Here is a 15,644-nt window from a genome sequence, read left to right as displayed (position 1 = left end):
CCTACTCCCATGTAACTGGAGGAGTCCCAAGCCGGACTTGGATTTCTTACTATTGAGTGCTATTCTGATACCTACTGGGAGCTGCTATCTTGCTCCCTTCCCATTGTTCTGCTGATCGGCTGCTGGGGGGGAGGAATCACTCCAACTTGCAGCGCAGCAGTAAAGTGAGCACAGTTCACATGGCTGTGGCACCCTGGGAAATGAAGAATATGGCTAGCCCCATGGGAAAAACAGATTACAATGAAGGATTTTGCTGAAGAAGCTCTATTAACTGATGGGTTTTGAAAAAAAAACAAAAAAAAAAAAAAACATGTTTTCCCATGGCTTTAAGGTACATGATGCCCCTTGTACTTCTCTATAGTTGGGTTTAGTGCCAGTGAGCCGTCCTGCCTCAGTAGCGAATTGGGGGCAATTAATCCAATTAACACAGCGATTGTGTTGGACACAGCTCCCCCTTATGGCGGTAATTACACTGAAATAGGGGGGGAAAAACACGCTAAATGGGTTATATTGTCACAGTCTGACAGTTTGTAATCAGTTTCTATCTTTATTTTTTTATGGATTTTGATTTAACGTTTGGTTCAGCAGCTCCCTTTGTACAAAAAGATAAAACATAATAACAAAAATCTAATTTCACAATCAATTTGCTAGCTGTTTCCTGGGGTCACTGCTCCTAGCAACCATATGTAATTACACATTTTACTTTAGGAAACAGAAAACAATTAGATTGTTCCCATCTGCAACATACGAAATGTTAAGAGGCATCTTAAGGAAAAGTGCTCTACTTTGCAAATATTTTACTCACTTTAAATAAGTATCTATGCTGCCATAGTTTTATGGTATCTCTCTGTACAGGCTATGAGCAAACTTAGGGGGCTGTTCCTGCTGAATTGTGCTTAGTACAGGGGAACCCTATGTGCCATAGTTTTATGGTATCTCTCTGTACAGGCTATGAGCAAACTTAGGGGTCTGTTCCTGCTGAATTGTGCTTAGTACAGGGGAATCCCTATGTGCCATAGTTTTATGGTATCTCTCTGTACAGGCTATGAGCAAACTTAGGGGTCTGTTCCTGCTGAATTGTGCTTAGTACAGGGGAATCCCTATGTGCCATAGTTTTATGGTATCTCTCTGTACAGGCTATGAGCAAACTTAGGGGGCTGTTCCTGCTGAATTGTGCTTAGTACAGGGGAACCCTATGTGCCATAGTTTTATGGTATCTCTCTGTACAGGCTATGAGCAAACTTAGGGGTCTGTTCCTGCTGAATTGTGCTTAGTACAGGGGAATCCCTATGTGCCATAGTTTTTATGGTATCTCTCTGTACAGGCTATGAGCAAACTTAGGGGGCTGTTCCTGCTGAATTGTGCTTAGTACAGGGGAATCCCTATGTGCCATAGTTTTATGGTATCTCTCTGTACAGGCTATGAGCAAACTTAGGGGGCTGTTCCTGCTGAATTGTGCTTAGTACAGGGGAATCCCTATGTGCCATAGGTTTATGGTATCTCTCTGTACAGACTATGAGCAAACTTAGGGGGCTGTTCCTGCTGAATTGTGCTTAGTACAGGGGAATCCCTATGTGCCATAGTTTTATGGTATCTCTCTGTACAGGCTATGAGCAAACTTAGGGGGCTGTTCCTGCTGAATTGTGCTTAGTACAGGGGAATCCCTATGTGCCATAGTTTTATGGTATCTCTCTGTACAGGCTATGAGCAAACGTAGGGGGCTGTTCCTGCTGAATTGTGCTTAGTCCAGGGGAATCCCTATGTTGCCATAGTATGGTATCTTTTTGTACAGGCTACTGCATCTAATATCAACAGAAAACTCCCTTTTGCACTAACAGTTTATGCCCGCCAGTAGGAAGAATATTATACAGCAATGGTTCCCAAGCTGTGGGGCTCAGAGTGTTGGGTGGAGGGGTCAAGCCTGAGGCCAGTTAGGGACATATCTGTGTAGAATACGTTTTTCCGAATTAGATTGATAATTAGGTTTTACACCTATTTAACTACATAGATATCCCTAGAGTTATGGCTGAACAACTGTGTTTATATATTTGTAGCCACATTCTGGGCCAATGGGATTCCTCACCAAACACCGAGCCTCAAAAAAAAGCCTCACCACAAAAGAGGCTTATGGGACGTGTAACTAGCTGTATGCACATTATGGTACAGGTATAGGACCCATTATCCAGAATGCTTGGGACCTGGGGTTTTCCGGATAAGGGGTTTTTCCATAATTCGGATCTCCTACCTTAAGTCTGCTAAAAAAATTGTTTAAACAGTAATTATACCAAATAGGGTTGTTTTGGCTCCAGTAAGGCTTAATTATATCTTAGTTGGGATCAAGTACAGGTACTGTTTTATTATTACAGAGAAAAGGGAATCATTTAACCATGAAATAAACCCAATAGGGCTGTTCTGCCCCCAATAAGGGGTAATTATATCTTAGTTGGGATCAAGTACAGGTACTGTTTTATTATTACAGAGAAAAGGGAATCATTTAACCATGAAATAAACCCAATAGGGCTGTTCTGCCCCCAATAAGGGGTAATTATATCTTAGTTGGGATCAAGTACAGGTACTGTTTTATTATTACAGAGAAAAGGGAATCATTTAACCATGAAATAAACCCAATAGGACTGTTCTGCCCCAATAAGGGGTAATTATATCTTAGTTGGGATCAAGTACAGGTACTGTTTTATTATTACAGAGAAAAGGGAATCATTTAACCATTAAATAAACCCAATAGGGCTGTTCTGCCCCCAATAAGGGGTAATTATATCTTAGTTGGGATCAAGTACAGGTACTGTTTTATTATTACAGAGAAAAGGGAATCATTTAACCATTAAATAAACCCAATAGGGCTGTTCTGCCCCCAATAAGGGGTAATTATATCTTAGTTGGGATCAAGTACAGGTACTGTTTTATTATTACAGAGAAAAGGGAATCATTTAACCATGAAATAAACCCAATAGGGCTGTTCTGCCCCAATAAGGGGTAATTATATCTTAGTTGGGATCAAGTACAGGTACTGTTTTATTATTACAGAGAAAAGGGAATCATTTAACCATGAAATAAACCCAATAGGGCTGTTCTGCCCCCAATAAAGGGTAATTATATCTTAGTTGGGATCAAGTACAGGTACTGTTTTATTATTACAGAGAAAAGGGAATTATTTAACCATTAAATAAACCCAATAGGACTGTTCTGCCCCAATAAGTGGTAATTATATCTTAGTTAGGATCAAGTACAGGTACTGTTTTATTATTACAGAGAAAAGGGAAATCATTTTTAAAAATGTGAATTATTTGATTAAAATGGAGTCTATGGGAGATGGCCTTTCTGGGTAATAGGTTTCCGGATAAGGGATCCGATACCTGTACATGTTACCAGTCCAAGAGAAAGGCGGCGGAGGCAAGATTCTGAAAGCTACAGGTAATACAAAGCACTTCCCTGCACAAAAGTGACTGTGGGTCCCTATAAAACAAACACCTAAAGGGGCTCATTATATTCCTTACAATGCGGGCAGAGTCTCTCTGTACCCTGATAGGGCTGAAGATGAATGGGCTGATCCATTACGTGGGTATGAGCGGCTCTCAGGATCAATTCCTGCCTGCGAAGCTTTCTTCCTCAGCGCAAGTGACAGAGCCGCGTGTCACTGAGTATGAATATTACAGGCAGCGGCGCTTTCAAGTACCAGGAGGTTTTATTGTCTAACAAGCAGGTAACGTTCCCCCTACATTCGCAGCTTGTTAAAAAGTTACAAATTACACTCATTTCAAAAAGCGGCGACGTAACAATCAAACGCATTTACCTTCCTCTGACAGCAGGAAATAAAGTTGCAGCAGATTAAAAGAGCAAATTCTCCCAACTTGGTTTGAAACAGCAGAGTCAGCTTCGGTTAGTTCTACCCAGCGCCGCCATGTCTGTCATGAACGTGGATCTGCCCAATAGGCATCTGGTTTAACTATTACAGCCCCCTTATAGGGGGGTTATATCTTTAATAGGGATGCATTGAATCCGTGATTTTGGGATTCGGCCGAACCTCGAATCCTTTGTGAAAGATTCGGCCAAATAACCAACCAAATTCAAATTTGCAAATGCAAATTAGGGCTAGGAAGGGTTAAAGAGAACCTTGAGTCACGTGTGATTACGTGAGTCACGTGGCAAAGTGTGGCACACACAGGCAGGGTAGGGCAGGCAGAGTATGGCACACACAGGCAGGGTAGGGCAGGCAGAGTATGGCACACACAGGCAGGGGAGGGCAGGCAGAGTATGGCACACACAGGCAGGGCAGGCAGAGTATGGCACACAGGCAGCATTGGGCAGGCAGAGTATGGCACACACAGGCAGGGCAGGCAGAGTATGGCACACACAGGCAGGGTAGGGCAGGCAGAGTATGGCACACACAGGCAGGGTAGGGCAGGCAGAGTATGGCACACACAGGCAGGGCAGGCAGAGTATGGCACACACAGGCAGGGTAGGGCAGGCAGAGTATGGCACACACAGGCAGGGGGTAGGGCACTGCTCCTACAGGCTGAAGTTTCCTTTGGGGCAGGTGTGCCTGGGTATGTTCCAGGGCTCCTTGTAGTTGCTGCGCCAGTGGGGTGTAGCTTTATGGAACAATCTAGTGCCCCGATGTGTCTTCATTTATTTAAATGTTCAGTTTGAAAAAGTTCACAATTGTGAGCAACGCAGGCGGGGCCAGTCAATCTGAGTACTGATTCCATGTAACACACACAGGTAATCAGTCAGAACCATGGACTTGCCCAGAAAGGTAGAATTTTGTCTGAATCCTGGATGCGGTGTATCCCTAATTTTTAACCTGTGGGTATGGACCCAAAAACGAATCCCCATTCTATTTAGGGTGAGTGTCTCCCTCTTTGATAATGTTCAGTTACTTCTAGGGATGCATTGAATACAGGATTCGGTTCGGTATTCAGCCAGGATTTGGGCTTTATTGGCAGGGTTCGGTTTCGGCCGAATCCACGGTCCTCGCGGAACCGAATCCCAATTAGCATATGCTAATTAGGATTTGGTTCAGTATTAAGCCAAAATCCCTCGGGGGGGATTCGGCCGAACCAAAAAAACTGGGTTCAGTGCATCCCTAGTTACTTCCTAGAGCAGGGCTCGGGAAACTTTTTGGCTGAGAGTGCCATAAACACCACATACTTTAAAATATAATTCCGTAATAGCCATACAATATGGCGCCCGGATCGCATTCACGTGGGCCGCTGACGGGAGCTAGGCTTCGGGCCCGTTCGCCCGCGGATGCTGCAGGGCAAGATAGGGTGGGTCCCAAGGATGCCGGATGAGATGCGGAAAAGGGCGTGGCCTGCGCTCAGCGGATAGAAGACATGTTCTAAGGCTTAGAACACGTCTTCTATCCGTGGAGCACAGGCCATACCCCCAGTTATTTTTTTTTATTAAAGATTTGGCAGCCAGCCAGATGCAGCCATCAAAAGAGCCACATCTGGCTCACGAGCCATAGGTTCCCGACCCCTGTCCTAGAGGTAGATCATCGTTCATCTAATCTTCAATACGCCGTAGACAGTGATACAATTTGCAGTTGGTCTTCATTTTTATATTGTTTTTTAATTATATTTTTGTTAATCAGGTCTGTAATGTGGAATTCAGGTTGCCAGGGTGCAATTTACTCTAGCAACGAGGCAGTGGTTCAGTACAAGATGAATAGCAGAGAGCCAGTACAGAAGACAGTAAATAATAAGTAACAAAAAAAGCCATACAGGGCAATTTTTTTTTTTTTTTTTGGCTGGTGGGGTCTGTGACCCCCATCTGAAAGCTGGAAATAGCCAGAAGAGAAATTGAAATAATTCCAAAAATATAAAAGGTGAAAACAAGTTGAAAAGTTGTTAAGCGTAGGACATTCTATAACAAACAAAAGGATAACTTAAATGTTTTGGGTTGCAAAGCTGATTCACCAAATTAGATTGGTTGCCCTGAGAAACAGCTTAACGCCTAAAACTGAATATAACTAGAAATGTGACATTTTTATATACTGAACTTACTGTATCAGCAGCTCCATAACAGGAATGAGCCATTGCAGATCCCCATCTTTCTAGGTCATTTTGTGAGTGTCAGTGGCACTACACGTGCCCAGTGGGCTCAGAGCTGCTGCTGAGAAGCTAAGCTTAGGGGCCATCAGAATCCAAGCAGAAAATGAGCAGCATCCGATGCCCCAGGGCTGAGCATTACATTCTGATGCAGACTGCAGGGGTTTCTGAGCTGCCATGTAATCTAAATCTGAATTACTAATTAGCCCTCGGTGTATGAGTTTGAGCCCAATTGTTTGTTGAGCTTTAGTTCTCCTTTAACAACCAGTGCACTAGGCAAACCTCCAACCTCCTGTCCCCCTTAGCAAGGTAACGTATTGGGCGCTGCCTAAATAAATACATTTATGGCTTAAATACCAGCACAAAATATTGATTTTCAGGGCAACTGATAAAGCTGAACCCCCTGATGAAGTGTCCGGCGCTCAATGTGATGAGAAAATGATTTCCCGCGTCTCTAGAAATTCTGATTGGCTGCCGGAAAACAAATGATAATAGGATAAAAGTCCTGAGATACCTTGGCAAGGGCAGTTTGTTTGAACATTCGGGTGATCAGGCCCATGATCTGAGTGAAGGGGTTGCTGGATTCCGCCGCCATTGAATCCGGACATCTCATCAGTTTCTCCCACTCCTCGATGCTGCCGTTCATTTCCTGGGTGGCAGGGAGAGAAAGGAAAATGGCAGTGAGAAAGGACGATCAATAGGAGAGTGAATCATGCCCCACATAAGGGCTGCGGAATCATGGGAGGGGGGACTGATTCCCAAGGCCCAAACGAGCAGAGATCAAAACTCAAACAGTCATGTGACAAGAAGGGGGTCATTCACATCCCTGTAGAGAGTAATATTCTGAGAGAATTTGCAATTGGTCTTCATTTTTTATTATTTGTAGTTTTTTTTTTAGTTATTTCACTTTTTGCTCAGCAGTGTGAAGTTTTAGCAGCTATCTGGTTACTAGGGTCTGAATTACCTTAGTAACCAGGATGTGGTTTAAATGATACACTGGTTTATGAATAGGAGAGGCTATCTTGTAGATTGTAAGCTCTTTTGGGCAGGGTTCTCTTCACCTCTTCTATCGGTTATTGATTGCTTTATATGTTACTCTGTATGTCCAATGTATGTAACCCACTTATTGTACAGCGCTGCGGGATATGTTGGCGCTTTATAAATGTTAATAATAATAATAATAAACTATACAAAGTAACAATAACAATCAAACTGAAGCCTCACAGAGCAATTGTTTTTTGGTTGCCGGGGTCAGTGACCCCCATGTGAAAGCTGGGAAGAGGCAGAAAAAGAAGGCTAACCATTTAGAAACTATAAGAAAAATAATAATGAAGACCAATTGAAAAGTTGCTTGGATTCTATAACTAACTAAAGGTTATTTTAAAGGTGAACCGTCCCTTTAATGAATCGATAGGGAATCTGCAGCACAAATGCAGCTGCTTAAAGGGACCCTCGCTGCAGGGAGCGCATACCGAGCAGTCTCATTTTTAAATGTCTCTCGCAGGATTGCTGGGAATTTTAATTTCATCTAAATAGGGACGCAAGCTGTGATTCGCTGTTTAACTGGCATTGTACCCATGGGGCAAAGGAGCCTGTAAAAATACATCTATGGATCATTCTGACAGCCCCCTTTATCACTGCCGCTGTAATTAGTCTTTTTCTTCCCCCCTTAAATATGACACCACAGAAATAACTGGCTATATAAAGAAACCCATTTGTGCTGGCGTTACAGAACCAGCGCCGCTGTGCCAAGCAGCGTATGGGTGTAGCGCCCACGCGCCAATCAGCGCAGGTGCAATCACAATGTAAGCGAAAAGGTGCCAATATATGGGAGTATCACTTCTATGCGCATCTATAAATATCCTAATATATATATATATATCATCCGGCACCGTGTATTATATTTGTGCAACTCACTAGGTTTCCGTGTTTAATGGGCTGTAATACAAGGTGTTAAATACAAATGGGCCAAAGGGAAAAAAGGTACATGGCACCATATCTGCATTTATGTACAGGCTATAAGCACAATTCAGCAGGAACAGCCCCCTAAGTTTGCTCATAGCCTGTACAGAGAGATACCATAAAACTATGGCACATAGGGATTCCCCTGTACTAAGCACAATTCAGCAGGAACAGCACCCTAAGTTTGCTCATAGCCTGTACAGAGAGATACCATAAAACTATGGCAGCATAGGGATTCCCCTGTACTAAGCACAATTCAGCAGGAACAGCCCCCTAAGTTTGCTCATAGCCTGTACAGAGAGATACCATAAAACTATGGCACATAGGGATTCCCCTGTACTAAGCACAATTCAGCAGAAACAGCCCCCTAAGTTTGCTCATAGCCTGTACAGAGAGATACCATAAAACTATGGCACATAGGGATTCCCCTGTACTAAGCACAATTCAGCAGGAACAGCCCCCTAAGTTTGCCCATAGCCTGTACAGAGAGATACCATAAAACTATGGCACATAGGGATTCCCCTGTACTAAGCACAATTCAGCAGGAACAGCCCCCTAAGTTTGCTCATAGCCTGTACAGAGAGATACCGTAAAACTACGGCACATAGGGATTCCCCTGTACTAAGAACAATTCAGCAGGAACAGCCCCCTACGTTTTCTCATAGCCTGTACAGAGAGATACCGTAAAACTATGGCACATAGGGATTCCCCTGTACTAAGCACAATTCAGCAGGAACAGCCCCCTAAGTTTGCTCATAGCCTGTACAGAGAGATACCATAAAACTATGGCAGCATAGGGATTCCCCTGTACTAAGCACAATTCAGCAGGAACAGCCCCCTAAGTTTGCTCATAGCCTGTACAGAGAGATACCATAAAACTATGGCACATAGGGATTCCCCTGTACTAAGCACAATTCAGCAGGAACAGCCCCCTAAGTTTGCCCATAGACTGTACAGAGAGATACCATAAAACTATGGCACATAGGGATTGCCCCTGTACTAAGCACAATTCAGCAGGAACAGCCCCCTAAGTTTGCTCATAGCCTGTACAGAGAGATACCATAAAACTATGGCACATAGGGATTCCCCTGTACTAAGCACAATTCAGCAGGAACAGCCCCCTAAGTTTGCTCATAGCCTGTACAGAGAGATACCATAAAACTATGGCAGCATAGGGATTTCCCTGTACTAAGCACAATTCAGCAGGAACAGCCCCCTAAGTTTGCTCATAGCCTGTACAGAGAGATCCCATAAAACCCTGGCAGAATAGCACAGCTCTAGAAGATTTTAGTATACACCGGCCCTTTAAAATCACAAGCTCCTCAGTGTGTCAGACTCATCTAATTAAGGAAGACAATATAGAGTAGCAACGCTATTATTTTGCAGAGAGACAGACAAAAATCATTGGCAGCGGGACAAAGGGCACCCGGCTTACCGATCAATGAAAATATTGTTACAGGTCAGGATGTGACTTTCCTTAACCTATTGCTTCACTTATGTGAGAATATAGTGATTTATACTGAATATATAACAGACGGACCTTACACTGCCGACAAGCCAAACCCGGCAGGATTATCCTTCCCCAGCGCCTAGAACTTCCCTTTGTGCAGATATCAGGCTTCTGTTACAGAAAGGGAATCCAATTGGCAAAATCCCCCTGATCAGCAGAAAAGCTTTCCCGAGGCAGAAGTGGGGTCTCTGCACTCACCATTGCTATTCTGCTGAGACTCCTCTTACTGCTGACTGCAAACCCACTGCCTGGTTGCTAGGGTAACAGTCCCAAGCAACTAACTTCCTAAAACGAACCAAACCTAAACAACTGCATCAAAATCTTACTACAAATTAATTTAATGGGAGCTTTTTTACTCTATAATAATTATTTCTTAAATTTAGTACTGCCTGTTGATTCTAGTCCCAAAGAACTTCAGAGGAGCTGATGAAACCAGTTACCAGTCCACAGAAAAGCCCTTGATAATGAGCTGCTCAAAAAGCTGCTGCATAGAGAATGGAATGGTTTGTTTGTTTAAAGGCAGATAGTTCAGAGCACCCTAACTGCCCTGTTTATAAAGGAAGGAACAAAAAAAAATCCATATTTTACTATTTTGTTGCCATTGTAAAGCGCTAACAGGCAGAATGGTGTTACGACACAAGTCCGAATTAATGTGCTCATTTATAGAAAAGCAGTTTTTAGGTGTATACTGTCCCTTTATCTCTCTAATGGAAAAAAAAAAAACTTAAAAGGCAATTTCTAGTTATTTCTCTCCAGCATTTTCCCCTTCTATAAAAAAAAAGTGTTATTGGCTCAGCTAATAGTTTATTGTCATGTCTGGCAACAAGTTTCCTTATCTCTTCTATATCCCATTTACTGTGTTATACTCCCATCATGAGAAGCTAGCAGGGGGCCTTATCTGCCAAAGCTGGGAGCATCGACAGCTACACTATTCTGTAATATAGCAAAAGCCCTTTCATGGGCAACTCAGTAAGTTTGCTCATAGCCTGTACAGAGAGATACCATAAGACTATGGCACAAAGGGATTCCCCTGTACTAAGCACAATTCAGCAGGAACAGCCCCCTAAGTTTGCCCATAGCCTGTACAGAGAGATACCATAAAACTATGGCACATAGGGATTCCCCTGTACTAAGCACAATTCAGCAGGAACAGCCCCCTAAGATTGCTCATAGCCTGTACAGAGAGATACCATAAAACTACGGCAGCAAAAGGATTCCCCTGTACTAAGCACAATTCAGCAGGAACAGCCCCCTAAGTTTGCTCATAGCCTGTACAGAGAGATACCATAAAACTATGGCACATGGGGATTCCCCTGTACTAAGCACAATTCAGCAGGAACAGCCCCCTAAGTTTGCTCATAGCCTGTACAGAGAGATCCCATAAAACTATGGCAGCATAGGGATTGCCCTGTACTAATCACAATTCTGCAGGAACAGCCCCCTAAGTTTGCTCATAGCCTGTACAGAGAGATACCATAAAACTATGGCAGCAAAGGGATTCCCCTGTACTAAGCACAATTCAGCAGGAACAGCCCCCTAAGTTTGCTCATAGCCTGTACAGAGAGATACCATAAAACTATGGCAGCAAAGGGATTCCCCTGTACTAAGCACAATTCTGCAGGAACAGCCCCCTAAGTTTGCTCATAGCCTGTACAGAGAGATACCATAAAACTATGGCAGCATAGGGATTGCCCTGTACTAATCACAATTCTGCAGGAACAGCCCCCTAAGTTTGCTCATAGCCTGTACAGAGAGATACCATAAAACTATGGCAGCAAAGGGATTCCCCTGTACTAAGCACAATTCTGCAGGAACAGCCCCCTAAGTTTGCTCATAGCCTGTACAGAGAGATACCATAAAACTATGGCAGCAAAGGGATTCCCCTGTACTAAGCACAATTCAGCTGGAATGGCCCACTTCTTTTATACAATAAAATGCAGAGATTCAATGGCAAAATGAGGTTCTTTTTATTGAAAATTTCCACTTCTTGGTCTTATAAAGATCTACGGGCAAAGCAGACAGACTTGTTTCAGGAGGGCAGCCTACCTTAGCCACGTCTTTAGGCAAATCAAAAGGGATCCGCTGTCTGATTTTAGGAGGCAGTTGGGTTAAAACCTCATTCTTCAGCCTCCTGATCATGATGTTGCCGAGACGCTGGTGTAATTCATCTAAATTGGAAGCACCTCTGTAATCCCATTGAGTCCTATTGCCGAAGTACCTAGGGGAAGACATAAAAAAAACACTTGTAAACTCTCGATATCTCAAAAGGCGTGTTAAACGCTCGCCGCTGGAGGGGCCTAATGCCTTCATGTAGGTCTCATTGACTCGGAAGCAAGGCTTAGCTGTATTAATATTCCGGGCAGGCTGTTCCACCTCTGATAATAAATTTCATAAACAGCGGCTCTATCTGTGTTGTTGAACACCAGATTACGTTCCCAAAGGCCTCTTTGATCCCCGGTTGCGAGGCTGAGAAACAGGCCGGCATCATCAGAAGCAGCCGGAAGAATTCAATTAGGATTTTATTGCGTTTTTAGCAAAGTCAGGGTCTGGTGAGAGGCAGTGACTTGGATATTCAGCGAAGGGCATTAGCTTCTATTTAATGCAGAGCCCCAGTTACATACATTAATGGGAGCTGCTGTGAGAGGCACGAGTCCTCGGGCGCTTTTCCGCATTCTGTAACGAAAGTGCACGGAGGGTAACTGAAAACAGCAAGAAAATAAGGAAGAAATGGGGAAAATGGCTGCATTATTAGGCTAATAAGTAACCCGAGTTATGGCTTCCAAACTCTTCAGAAAAAAAAAAAGATGGATATTTTAAGACAAAGGCCTATGGCACCTCTCTGTGCCGAGTGTCATTGACGTGAATGAAAACCGCCACTTGGGAAAGGGGGTGAAAGGCGATAGTTAGTAGCGATAGCGCCTGTGCCATTAGCCTAGACCTTATTGTATCTAAAGTGGTATAACGGTTATTCCTATTAGAATGGATTGAAGCCTAAAAATACAAGGAAAGAAAATGGAATTTTATGCAACTTTCCAACAGTAGCTACAGTTGTAGAGAATATGAGTCTCCGTCATTGGGTAAAACTGTTATTTTTGGGTTTATATACCCTTTGCTGTGAGTTTACTCTGGTATCTGCGAGCATTCATGGCTTCTCCAGCACAATCCTGCATAGAAATTGTTTTTTGAACAGTGCAGATTTTTTTATATTTAATTTTTGTTTCAATTTTCCCAGGGTGCAACAGCCATGTGACCTGTGCTCTGTTAAACTTCACTCCGATCAGCAGAACAATAGGAATGGAGCAAGATAGCAGCTCAAAGTAGGTAGCAGAATAGCACTCAATAGTAAGAAATCCAAGTCCGGCTTGGGACTCCTCCAGATACATGGGAGTAGGAGAAACAATAGGTTAGCTGAAAGCAGTTCTAATGTGTAGCGCTGGCTGAAAGCTCAGACTCAGGCACAAGGCACTGAGATGGCGCCTACACACCAATATTACAGCTACAAATACATCTGTTGGTTCAAGAATAAAAGGCTAAATGGCAGAGGGAATTATTTGCTGTGTAACAGTGTCATTTAGAATTAAAAAGTGCCCCATAAACATCATGGCAGTGTCCGTTTAAGGAATGACTACTACAGTCCTTCTAAAAAAAACAAAGAATAATTACTTTGAACACTATATTTAAAAATATACTACACTTGGATTTTAGAAGTAGTGGTGCCAAAGTCCTGATTTGTGTGGGAGGAAGGTGCCAAATTTGCACAGAATAAAGATTAGCATATATATATATATATACAGTGGAGGAAATAATTATTTGACCCCTCACTGATTTTGTAAGTTTGTCCAATGACAAAGAAATGAAAAGTCTCAGAACAGTATCATTTCAATGGTAGGTTTATTTTAACAGTGGCAGATAGCACATCAAAAGGAAAATCGAAAAAATAACTTTAAATAAAAGATAGCAACTGATTTGCATTTCATTGAGTGAAATAAGTTTTTGAACCCCTACCAACCATTAAGAGTTCTGGCTCCCACAGAGTGGTTAGACACTTCTACTCAATTAGTCAACCTCATTAAGGACACCTGTCTTAACTAGTCACCTGTATAAAAGACACCTGTCCACAGAATCAATCAATCAAGCAGACTCCAAACTCTCCAACATGGGAAAGACCAAAGAGCTGTCCAAGGATGTCAGAGACAAAATTGTAGACCTGCACAAGGCTGGAATGGGCTACAAAACCATTAGCAAGAAGCTGGGAGAGAAGGTGACAACTGTTGGTGCGATTGTTCGAAAATGGAAGGAGCACAAAATGACCATCAATCGACCTCGCTCTGGGGCTCCACGCAAGATCTCACCTCGTGGGGTGTCAATGATTCTGAGAAAGGTGAAAAAGCATCCTAGAACTACACGGGAGGAGTTAGTTAATGACCTCAAATGAGCAGGGACCACAGTCACCAAGAAAACCATTGGAAACACATTACACCGCAATGGATTAAAATCCTGCAGGGCTCGCAAGGTCCCCCTGCTCAAGAAGGCACATGTGCAGGCCCGTCTGAAGTTTGCCAATGAACACCTGAATGATTCTGTGAGTGACTGGGAGAAGGTGCTGTGGTCTGATGAGACCAAAATAGAGCTCTTTGGCATTAACTCAACTCGCTGTGTTTGGAGGAAGAAAAATGCTGCCTATGACCCCCAAAACACCGTCCCCACCGTCAAGCATGGGGGTGGAAACATTTTGCTTTGAGGGTGTTTTTCTGCTAAGGGCACAGGACAACTTATTCGCATTAACGGGAAAATGGACGGAGCCATGTATCGTGAAATCCTGAACGACAACCTCCTTCCCTCTGCCAGGAAACTGAAAATGGGTCGTGGATGGGTGTTCCAGCACGACAATGACCCAAAACATACAGCAAAGGCAACAAAGGAGTGGCTCAAGGAGAAGCACATTAAGGTCATGGAGTGGCCTAGTCAGTCTCCGGACCTTAATCCAATAGAAAACCTATGGAGGGAGCTCAAGCTCAGAGTTGCACAGAGACAGAAACCTTAGGGATTTAGAGATGATCTGCAAAGAGGAGTGGGACCAACATTCCTCCTAAAATGTGCGCAAACTTGCTCATCAATTACAAGAAACGTTTGGCCTCTGTGCTTGCAAACAAGGGTTTTTCCACTAAGTATTAAGTCTTTTTTTGTTAGAGGGTTCAAAAACTTATTTCACTCAATGAAATGCAAATCAGTTGCTATCTTTTATTTAAAGTTATTTTTTCGATTTTCCTTTTGATGTGCTATCTGCCACTGTTAAACCTACCATTGAAATGATACTGTTCTGAGACTTTTCATTTCTTTGTCATTGGACAAACTTACAAAATCAGTGAGGGGTCAAATAATTATTTCCTCCACTGTATATATATATATATATATATAAATATAACTCTCAGTTACCTCTTCTCTATTCCAGATCATGAATTCACTAACAGGCAAAGGGAAGCTGCAATGGAAAGGGCTGAAGCCAATGCGTATTTTATCTCTGCATGACATAAAGTTGCAGCTCAACATTCGCCCCAGTAAATAGCAGCAAAATGAAATGCTGTAGCACTGGGTGGTTATTAGGCCATCTGGAAAACACTGTAATCCTAGGCAAACGTTATTGCTAATTTCTAGTTATAATAATAATTATACCTGACGTGCGCGTTGCAGTACTTCTTGGCATATTCTGTCCAGGTTCCAAACTTTTTCGGGAACAGAGCATCAATTTGCATATAAAGCTGCTCAGAAAAATACATGTACAAGGTTTCACTGTTTCGTTGGAACAAAAAAAAAAGTGACAAAAAAGAAAATCTGGAAACAGAGATTATCTTTCAAAAAACGAACTCATACAGTAGGAAGATATATATAGCAAGCAAGATGGGAGCCGGGAATGAACTGGAGGAAGGGTGGAATAAAAATGCACCTGAGTTCCTTCCTACTAAAGCCTGATGTGACCTTGCGCCTTTATATCGGCACAGAACTCCTCAGTGACTGCTAATATCCTTATCATTTACAGTAGGGGGTACATTATCCCTTATAATACATGAGTGATACTCAGAGTTCCCTGTATAACTCAGCCTGCA

The 15,644-nt window shown here is 42.9% G+C and overlaps 1 protein-coding gene across 2 annotated transcripts in view; it reads right to left on the bottom strand.

Moving 5' to 3' along the window:
- Positions 1–15,644, bottom strand: part of zranb3 (zinc finger RAN-binding domain containing 3) — a 158,324-nt gene that overhangs the window by 58,527 nt on the left and 84,153 nt on the right. For both annotated transcript variants that reach the window (XM_031892934.1, XM_031892935.1), the window contains 3 exons: positions 15,214–15,299; positions 11,587–11,758; positions 6,583–6,717 (listed from right to left, as the gene is read on the bottom strand). In XM_031892934.1, the coding sequence (XP_031748794.1) occupies positions 6,583–6,717; positions 11,587–11,758; positions 15,214–15,299 (393 nt within the window). The remainder of the gene's footprint in view (positions 1–6,582; positions 6,718–11,586; positions 11,759–15,213; positions 15,300–15,644) is intronic.

This window comes from Xenopus tropicalis, chromosome 9, assembly GCF_000004195.4.
Source record: "Xenopus tropicalis strain Nigerian chromosome 9, UCB_Xtro_10.0, whole genome shotgun sequence".
In the NCBI taxonomy this organism is placed as follows: Eukaryota; Metazoa; Chordata; class Amphibia; order Anura; family Pipidae; genus Xenopus; species Xenopus tropicalis.
The sequence above is the reverse complement of the archived record's forward strand: the minus strand, read 5'-3'. Positions and strand labels throughout refer to the sequence as shown.